Here is a 10,144-nt window from a genome sequence, read left to right as displayed (position 1 = left end):
TTTATTTTAAGAGAATATTTTTATGTAGTTATGCAAGGAGGGGATCTCATCCTATATTTGCTGCATTTAACTAGACTGAATTGAGAAGCTGCATGGGGAGGTAGAAGGAGCTTCATTTGGGCAAGCCACTTTCCCTCTCCAGGACTCAGTTTCCTTCACTGGCAAAAGAAGGGCTGGGACTCTGGATTCCTGGTCTCTTTTCCCGCTCTGGAGTCCCAGCCCAGGTTGACTGAGCCCTGGGGCTTCCCTATGGGCATGGAAAACACCAGCGGTAAGAGCAGCTATTTATGTCATTAGCCAGGAAATATACACTAGGCGTGGTACTCAGCAATTCTGTACATTCTCCTCTCACAGTATTTCATTTAATCCTCAAACATCCCTGCGATGCTGTTAATACTGTAATTAATGCTATTAATTATTCTACTATCGAGGAAGAAACCGAGGAACAGTGAGCTTTAGCGGCTTATTTATTGAAACCATCGGTTGGTTAAAAATAAAAATAAGGGAATGGAGTGAGGAGCTGTGAGAGCATGAAGAGACCAAATTATGTTTTTACACGGTTATCGCTCATTACCCTTGGTACATGCAGAAGACCTCAGAAACAATAACTAACACCTTTCTTGAGTGCCTGCGATGTACTTTAGGAGTATTATTGATCCTACAACCGTCCTCTCTAACGGGCATTACTATTATCCCGCTTCTCAGATGAAGACAGTGAGGCCCAGAGCGGTGAAGGAACCAGCCCAAGGTCACCCAGCAGAGGTAGGCTGGTGAACCCAGACCGTCCGGCTCCAGGGACCGTGCCTTCCTATAGGCAACCTCTAAATTACCCACAGTTGGGGTGTGGAGCCCATGACTGCCTTCGGGTCACCTGCCACAAACCGGAAGGAGATGCGCGAACGTGGAAGCGTTGCGGCTGGAAGGCGGGGTGGAGCGCATGGCTATCTCTAAATGTTTAGAATTATCTTTGAAAGTGTATTTTGAAATTTTTTTAACGTAACGGATGTACTCCAATGGGTTTACACGTGGTTGGCTTTGAGGTTCGGGATTCCGGGAGAGGGGTTGGCTGCTCTGAATTTTCTAATGTCGCCACGGTGCTAAGTAATTTGCACCCTTGTGCGACTTGAAAATACTGAGACGTTTAAATAGGGGCACTTATGTAACCGAGGGGGCGGGCGGAGGGACCCGCCGCGCCGAAACCGAGGTTGGGGCGCGGGGCGGGGCTTGTCCTGCCCTGCCCCCGCCCCGCCCGCTCTGGCCCCGCCCAGACCCCCGGCTACTCCGAAAGCCTGGAGCCCGGAGCTCCGCGCGCGGCTGGGACTCTCGACCCGCGCGCCCGCCCTCGCCTCGGCGGCCCCACGCGGACGAGCGGCTGCGTGGGGAGCGACGTGCGGGGCGGGGCGGAAACGGAGCCGAGGGCGCGGGGCGGAGCGGCAGGCGCTGGGCGGGCGCACCGGGTGGGCCGAGCCCGAGCGGCGGGCACGGGGCGGCGGCGCCGGCGGGAGGGCGACATGCAGCGGGACGGCGGCCAGGCTGCGGGTCAGTGGCTGGACTCGCGGCCCCTCCCCTCTGTCGCGCGCGCCCCGCTCCCCGGGGGTGGGGGTGGGAGTGGGGGTGGGGGGTCGTCCTCGGGACGGGGTGGGCGCGTCCCGGTGCAGCTCAGCCCCGTGGCGCGGGTGTGGATGCCCGGGGCGGTGCCCAGGCCCTGGCACGTGACTCGGGCCTGCGCCGGCCCGGGCTGCTCCCCGCGCGTCCTCCGGCGCAGGGGCCCGTCTGTCCCCCCCGCGCCCCCTCGCCGGTGACCTCCTCCCCGGGCCCCTGCGCCGCGCGACAGTGGCTCCGGCGCCGCCCGCGGCCGCCAGGGCTGGAAGAGAGGCGGCCGTGGCTCCGGAACCCGCCCGCGATCCCGGCCGCTGCTGGGGCGGACGACTGTAGTCTGAAGAGCTGTCGCGATTTGTGCGGGGCTCGGGCCGCGCGCTCGGCTCAAGGAACGTGCACTCACCTGTCCCGTGTACCGCCCTGGCGACCCGGGGGCGGGCCGTGTGCTCCACAGTGAGAAACGGGGGGCTTTCAGTGATTTGAACGCAGCCCCTTGGCTCGGTAGGGCAGAAACCAGGATTGGAGCCCAGGTCAGTGGGTGTTAGAGCTTCAGCGTGTGCCGTGCAGATGTTGAAACTGACGCTGGAAGGATTCAGGTGTCCATCCAGAACCTTCCCTTTAGGCAGAAAATCCTGTTTCCCGACCCTGTATGATAATTTAGTGAAAATCCTGTAATTTGCTCCTGGCGAATGTGTTTCTGTCACCGGCGGGCAGGTGGCATTCGAGCCTCAAGTTGAGCTCTGAAGACTGTATTCTCATGTTCCAATGCAGACTTTGACGACGTCAGAATACTAGCACTTCTTGGCTATAGCCTGCTTCCTGGGTGCCAGGCACTGTAGTAACCATGCGGCCTCTTAGGAGCCCCATCTTACAGCTGAGAAAACTGAGGAACAGAGATGATGTATCTAGTAGGTGGCTCTGAGGCCAGATGTTTTGGCTGAGTCATAGGGATGACCACTGCACTGTCCAGCCAGTGGGCAGGCCAGGGCCCCAGGGCAGGCACCACTTGTCTCTGGATTGAAGAGCTAGAGCAAGTCAAAGAATATTCCAGCGTCTTAGCATTAGGCAGAGCAAGCACCATGGCTTTTGCCCTCCAAGGAACTGGGACTTGGTATTGACCTAGAGCTCCCTGCAGGCTGCATTGTCAGCTACTGCTGTTTTTGCAGCCACTGCCTGTGGTCTGACACTCTTTCTGACCCTGGTCCTAATTTCTGTTCACTGAATGAATGAATCACCTGAGAGCTGTCCCCCAACGGACTCCTTCCTGCTGTTCCTGGATCCTTGGGAAAGGGTGGGGGCAAGGCAGGGGAGATTGGGGCTGGGCCAGGTGGGATCAGGGGATCTGAAGTCCGGCTGTACTGGATGGGAGAGGATCTCTGCTTGTCGGTGAGATGGCTTGGGAGGTGGAAAGAGTAGGCAACCCATGATGGAGGGTCCCATCTGCCCTGCCCTGCTGTGGACACTTGGGAAGGTCACTGACCTCTCTGAACTTCTTTCTCCATCTGTGGATATCGCCATGGTAATGAGTCATGCAGAAGATTAAACAATAATATGCATAAAGGGTCTGATTATCATACATTTTCATCACCACCTTTCGGAGTCAGTTATGTCTGTTGGATGAGTGTGCACCTGGATGAGACATTCAGACTCGGCCTCCTGGAGCTTCAAATACCAGGCTAGGGGGCCTGGACTTCATGCTGAAGTCACAGAGGGATGTGAGCAGAGACGGAGGTGATGGGATTCTTGCCTGTGGGCCCAGAAGCAGGGATTCCCGGGAGGAAGCCGAGTCCTACACTGCTGGTGGTCTTGAAACGGGTCCAGCCCGTGGAGGGGTATGTGCCAGCCAGGGTCCATCTGAGTTGCAAACACACGTGCCCTTTGACCTAGCAACCTAATTTCTAGAGAGCCCACTGCATGCATGAAATGCTGTGTGTGCAAGACCACGAGTAACCTGCATCAGTTACTAGGGGCCGCTAACTGCTCTGTGGCCCATCCACACAGTGGAATTCCTCGCCCCCTTTACCAGAAATGCAGCAGCTCAAAATGGGCTGGTGCAGAAAGAACTCAAAGACATAGTCAACGAAAGAAGTAAGTTAAGTGCCGTGCAACTAGTTTGCCATAGCGTGAGGGACGGAAGTGTTTGTAAATGCACAGACTAGTTCAGGAAGGGCACATGACGAGCCCCCTAACTGGTAGCCTCCAGGGAGGGAACTCAGTGCTAGAAAACCGGGGAGGGGCGCTGTCTACCCCTTACCATCACTCATGGGTACACCCCCGTCCCAATTCTGAGCCATACCGAGGAGTTATGATTCACAACAGAAATACCATCTGAAAAAACAAGAACAGTCCTAGTGATGGATTACAAGGCCTGGACCTAGCTTGGCTGTGTGGATACAAGCCAAAGAAAATTCCAGAATGCTGGGTTTTGTCATCACTATTTGCCAGATTTCCCCTTTCCAGGAAGCTGAGAGGGAAGTCAGTGGATTCCTTCCTGTCCTTCCTCACTCTCAGACAAGACAGCGTATGGAACTGTTTGGCAGGGGACGTTTCCTGCATTGTGGTTGTTAAGTAGTACTTAACGGGATACTGACGGGGCCGCTCTTGAGCATGGTAACTTGAAAGTTTTTACCTTCCCCTCTGTGTGAGGAACCATGGGGGGTGGGGTACAGGCTGGAGGAGGAGGATAGACCCCTGGGCTGGCAGCCAGGAGACCTGGGTTCAAGACGTCACCTGACTTTTCCCACCTGTGTGATTCTAGGCTTCTCTCTGGAATCACTCTGCTTCCGGGCACCTCAGTTTCCCCACCTACAGTTAGGTTCGTGCGTGCGTGCGTGTGTGTAGGTCATGCATACACCTAATAGATCTGAGCTATGCAGTGTCCCATTCCCACCTCTCTCCCGTCTGTAAAATGGGATCATAATTACAAATCTGCCTCCTTCACAGGGGATCAGGGGATAACTTGACCACAGAGAACATTCTCAAAGGATAGATTTCTGTATATGCACCAATTTAAAATGCTACTAAAATAACAGTGACATCACTGAGAGTGTACTGAGGGCCGTGTGCTGCTCTGAGGACCCTACAAGTTTTAGTTTAATCCCCCACCCTCAGAATGTAAACTCCAGGGGGACTGGATATCTGTCTGTTCTACGCGCTGTTGTCTGCCATGCGCAGCATACAGCAGGCTCCTGTAAATACCTGTGGTGTGAATAGGCCTTTCAACAACTCTGTGAAGCTGGTCTGAAGGTTGCCCTCACGTTGTGAAGAGGAAGCCATGGTCCCCACAAGTGAAGTGTGTTGCCGATGGTGTGAAACTAGCTCATGGGACCTGGGGGCTGAACACCGACGGTCTGGGTCCAGGGCCCACACTTCTAACTGTGACGCTCCGCTGGGCAAGGGTCCGTGAGGCAGGTTCCACAGCACAGGGCTTGAGGGCCAGCTCAGTTGTCCTGCTCACAGGGGAGCGACTTGTTTCTGTGCAGCACCTCCCCTTTTGTTACCATTTGTGCCCGGAGAAATGACCACCAACTCAGATTCTAGGCATTTGTTGTCACTCGTGGGCATTTGAAAATGCAAATGTCATATCACAGAGTGCCTGTGTTGGACGGACCCAAGGGGTGGTGGTGATTTCAATGTCTCTGACCTTATGCGGCCATTTCTTCCTGTTTTAGTGCCCGTAGAATTCCTTCTCCCACCTCCAAATGGGACAGGCAGCCTACTACCCGGGAGCTCCATGATCCAGACCTGCTGCCGGGACCTGGTGTCTCTGCCCACGCGGCACACTGTGCTGGCCGAACCGGGGGACCCAAAGGAGCAGGACTCAGAGGAGCCAAAGGCAAGTGTGGTCCAGGCCAGGCACAGAGGGCCTCAAGTGCTGCATCGGCATTGTAATGTGTGTGATAACACCCGCGAGGTTAGCGTGCTCCAAGCTCTAGGCTGGCACTCCTGGGCATTGTCTCTTCAAACCCTCTTAACCCTGTGAGGCACAAAGAAGTCAAGGACCTTGCCCAGGGCCACACAGTAGGTGGCAGAGCAGGATTTGATCTCAAAGAGTTTGGCTCCTGAGCTGAACTCTTCCAGGAAACTTGGGGTTTCTGGTGAAGGTTCTGGGGTAAGGTGAGCAGTTCCCTCCTGGAAGATGACCCGGGTTCATTCTCTGTGCAGAAAAAGTAGCTGGTGAGGAGTGGAGTGGGTGTACAGTGTGGCTGAGTGGGAAAATAGCCAGGACCTGGACTTTGGTGGGGGAGTGGATTGTAAAACCACTGGGGCCAAGATCCTTTTCCCAGCCGTGATTATAATCGTCACCTGAACTTTGATCTGGTTCCCAAATGATTGACGTGATTAGTTGCATAAACTAAAATAGTTTCCTCTTTGAGACCTGCTCAGTTGCCTTCCAGAATCCTGTTCGTTGGTATGTTCTTGAGTTTTTCAGCTTATCAATGAGAGAAGGAACATACGTGCACTGAGCCCTGCTATGTGCCGGGACTGTCCTTTACAAACCCAGCCCAGCGCTGCCTTTTGTTGTGTCACAGGAGCTTCAGAAGTAACAGGGGGCTCAGATTCACAGCATGGCAGAACCAGGGAGTGAGGCCATATCTGTCGTTCAAACCCTTCCTACCTTCTGCTACACCCTGCTGACTCCCAACGGACATTTTCTTTGTAAAAGAAAATTCTGTGTATAAAACCAAATATCCAAAATTCACTGTCTGTTGCAGTCTGAACACGAAAGGTCTGTGCTGGTCAAGAATCCAATTGAAATGGATTTTCCCCCTTGAATTTTGCCAATCCATTGATTTTCTGCTCTCCTGCTGACCGCACTTTTTAAAATCAGTCTTTCCTTGCTCATTCGTGTTCTACTTCTGCTTCTCCTTTTAAACTAATGCACTCGAGTGTGTGGGAAATGTTCCGCATGTAGTAACACCCTGTGCTAATGATCAGCTCACTGTGTACGTGGCTCTATGTAGGGCAGAGTCAATTTGGTATAAATCCTGTGTGAGAAATTCAGCGAGAACAAAAAGCTTCAGAGAAAAACATCCCTGCAGCCTTCTCAAGTGCCTTTGTCTCTGTAACTATGGTTTCTGGGCAAATGAAGAAAACGCTCAGGAAGGATTTTCTTTTAATAAAGAAACCAAAACAGGGCCAAGGATGGCAGTAAAATGATAAGCATTTTTATTTTGAGTTTGACTTATAAAACTAGAATATAGAGAAGTACAATAAATATCAATGTATGTGTTTCCTCCAATTAAAAACAAACAAACAGCTTCCCCTCTGTGCTACAGCAGAGGAGCTGAGCAGGAAGACAGGAGGTGGCTGCTGTGATGCAGGACAGAGGTGACCTGGTCCACATCCCACGTGACTCCAGGCAGCTGTGGGGTCTCCCTCAGAAGGCATGGCTCTAACAGAAGCCGCTGTGTGACTTGGCACCACAAGTCAGTGGCCAAGTCATTCATCTTTCTGAGTGTCTTCCTGTGGTGTGGGAGGATTAAAATATTTGCTTTTGGTGGAGAATGTGACTCAAATTCAGGAACGTGTATGTTGGAAGGCTCCCAGTGAGTTGGACTGTAGAAATGGTTTCAGCTTTTATTACACGAAATCAGAGTGGACCGCAGGACCCGGGAGCTCTCCAGGGTCCTGAAAGGCTTGTCCTTCACTTTCAGACTCCAGAGATCAGCGTGAAAGTGAGCAAGGGAAAGTGTCATTTCTTGTGCACCTACAGCATGCCTGGCACCTTCCTAAGTGCTCTGCAGCGTTCTTTCCCTAACACACATGGCTACTAGCCTGGCTCTTTGCCTCCGTCTGGCCCAAGCTCTACACTCCTATTCCTTAAGTCCCCATGCCAGGTGCTGCCCTGACCTCCTCTGTCCTTTGGTCTCCATCACACGTGGCCTGGCTGTGGCAGTGCCAGGTCCTCACCCGGCCAGCCTTCTGGGCCACTAACCTACTTTGTGTCTCCTGGCCCTGGAGAGGCCAACATGGGCATGCCTAGGAGGGAGTTTTGAAAACCAGAAAGCTGAAACAGTTGAAACAGGTTTTTAAGGCCACATTTTGATTACTCTCCACCATTTTTGGCACGTATGTGTGTTTGGTTCAGGAAAATTTGAAACTGATCCCTGAGTGGAAGGGTGTCCAGGCTGTCATTCTGTAACTGTTACCTCCTGTGACGATTGTTGCCATGATTTGCAGGCGTCAGACTTCCTCCATCAGACTGGGCTGCTTAGGGCCTGGCCTGCATCTTATTCAGCCCTCGAGCTTCCGAGCATGGCACAGGGTCCCAGTGGCAGCAAGGGCACAGGCACTGTTGATGAACCAAGAAAGCAGTGAACAGAAAAGAGAGCTGCAGCTTGGGTCTCCCTCCCGAGAGCTGGCTGCCACAGGAGGGGTCTGCGTTCGATTGTGGCAGCCTGCATTTAGTGAGCCTGCTAGGTTCCTGGCTCTGTTGTAAGAAATACATGAATATTTCCACATTTAATCCTCACTGCAACCACAAAGTTCAGACTCTTTTGATCCCCATTTTACAAGTGGCAAAACGGAGGCATGGGGATGTTACTAAGTTGCCTAAGGCCTCATGACAGGTAAGTGGCAGAGCTGAGATGGGAACCCAGGATGAGCACCCATCAAGCTCATGCCCCACCCCCAGGGCTGAGGCCGGGCCCCACCCCCGTGAACCTTGTTGCAACAGGAAACCTCATGTTGCTTTCTTGGTTGTGCCCAATGTCTGTATGTGGTTATAACACAATGGGAGGGAACGTCCCCAGCTCCTGCCTCTGCTGGGGACACCAGGGCAGTGATTACATCCTCCAAGCCTCCGTTCCCTCATCTTCAGGGCACGATTACTGCTACTCTGCAGAGCTGCCAGGAGGTCCAAGGCCACATGGGTGAAGCGTGATGAGGACACTTATGTTGCCATATTGTAGACTGTGATTCAAATATGGTAAATCATTGGTGACATCCCGAGCTTTTCCTCCGTGTATTACTTTTTCAGAAAAGGAAAGGCGGCTGGCCTAAAGGCAAGAAAAGGAAGCCTCCGAGGGATCTTCCTGTTCCCCGTGCTCCTAGGACAGGGTAAGATGGGGAGATTACCTGACTGATGTTAAGGTAATATTTTGGGCTCACCTTGTGGCCTGTGCTGTGTGCTGGGCCTGGGTGGTCTCTGTCCCATCTCAGCCTTTATCTGTTTTTCAGGGCTGTTGATCATTATGGGGCCTCACACCACAGGGAGTGAGGGAGGGTTGTTTAGTTCGTTAAGCTGGAATAAGGTTCTGATGCTCAAAGGAGAGCTGGGCTTGGGTCACAGACAGGAAAGGGGGTGGCTGTGGGGCCAGTGGATCTGATTTCCCTTTCAGGCTTGCAGATGTGGATGCCCCATGGCCTCGGATGAGCTAGTTAACCTTCATCAAGGCTCAAGATGCACCCCCCAGTGCACTGAGACCCGTCCCTTGTCCCCTGGCATCTCAGGCTGCAGAAGAGAGGCCCCAGGCCAGTCGCGTCCCAGTGCTCTGAGGGTCACCTTGCTCCTCTGGAAGCTTGTGCACTTTTCACTTTTATCCTCAGGGTCCACACATTTCTAAGGGTGAAGGTCTTTTCTCAGTGTTCCTGTAATTCCTGTGGATATGGCTTTTGTTCCAAAGACTGGTTTGTCTCACCCCAATGCCCACAGCCTTTCTCCCTGTCCGTCGACTGGAATCCCTGATCAGGAGGGTGGGAGGGCCTTTACCTGGAGCATTTGGGCTGCACAACAACCTCATGAACAGGTGGGGTTATATCCATTACACAGAGGGGGAAACTGAGGCTCAGGCGGGTTGAGTGAGTTGCCTACCCAGTCTTCATGCCCCTCCCATGGCGGGGCAGGGGTCCCTCTTAGACTCTTCCGTCAGTCTGGATAAGCCAGCCATGCGAGTATTTTCCGCTCTTCAATTCACCTCCATGTCACTGGTTAGATTGAAAAATATGGGCAAATCCATGATTATTTATTTTCATGAAAACCTGAACGTGGAAGTCGCTGCAGCAGTCCCTGCGGCCTCCTATCCAGGCAGTAGCTCAGAGCTGTTCTGTTTGTTCCATTCCTGGTGCAGGTACGTGATATTCCTAAGTGAGCAGAGGAGCCCGCTGCGGGCCAGGCACCCAGAGCTGCCTTTCACGGAAATCACGAAGATGCTGGCTATGCAGTGGGCTCAGCTGCCCCAAGAGGAAAAGCAAGTAAGTCCTTTTCTGCGTGGAGTGAGCAGAGGAGTGGGCCCAGCTGTCTGCAGCCTTGATTAGGGGCTGTTCCCTCCTGGTCTGTCTTTTCACACTGGAGCCAGAGGGAACTTGCCAGGAGGCAGGTGTGAGGTGCCTCTCACCCCCCACCCCTTAAAAGCAATTACTGGTCTCTGTGGCTTTGGCATCCCCCATCTCCCGAACTGTGTCAGGCAGAATGGCGAATCCATGAATCATGGCTAAGTTGTCCAATAAGGTTAGGAAACTCTGGAGTAAAAATCAAGTGAAACAGATTTTTCCCCTTGCAGGAATTTTTTGGAGCATTTTTATAAAATTTTATTCACTTAAA

At 53.0% G+C, this 10,144-nt stretch overlaps 1 protein-coding gene across 1 annotated transcript in view; it reads left to right on the top strand.

Annotated features, from left to right (window-relative positions):
• The first annotated feature begins 1,419 nt into the window (after positions 1–1,419).
• LOC130835011 (SWI/SNF-related matrix-associated actin-dependent regulator of chromatin subfamily E member 1-related-like) overlaps positions 1,420–10,144 on the top strand; it is a 29,279-nt gene continuing 20,554 nt past the window's right edge. Inside the window, exons 1-4 of the mRNA XM_057706205.1 lie at positions 1,420–1,539; positions 5,271–5,434; positions 8,582–8,661; positions 9,672–9,795. Of these exons, the coding sequence (XP_057562188.1) occupies positions 1,512–1,539; positions 5,271–5,434; positions 8,582–8,661; positions 9,672–9,795 (396 nt within the window). The 5' untranslated portion in view covers positions 1,420–1,511. The remainder of the gene's footprint in view (positions 1,540–5,270; positions 5,435–8,581; positions 8,662–9,671; positions 9,796–10,144) is intronic.

This window comes from Hippopotamus amphibius, chromosome 13, assembly GCF_030028045.1.
Source record: "Hippopotamus amphibius kiboko isolate mHipAmp2 chromosome 13, mHipAmp2.hap2, whole genome shotgun sequence".
In the NCBI taxonomy this organism is placed as follows: Eukaryota; Metazoa; Chordata; class Mammalia; order Artiodactyla; family Hippopotamidae; genus Hippopotamus; species Hippopotamus amphibius.
The sequence above is the reverse complement of the archived record's forward strand: the minus strand, read 5'-3'. Positions and strand labels throughout refer to the sequence as shown.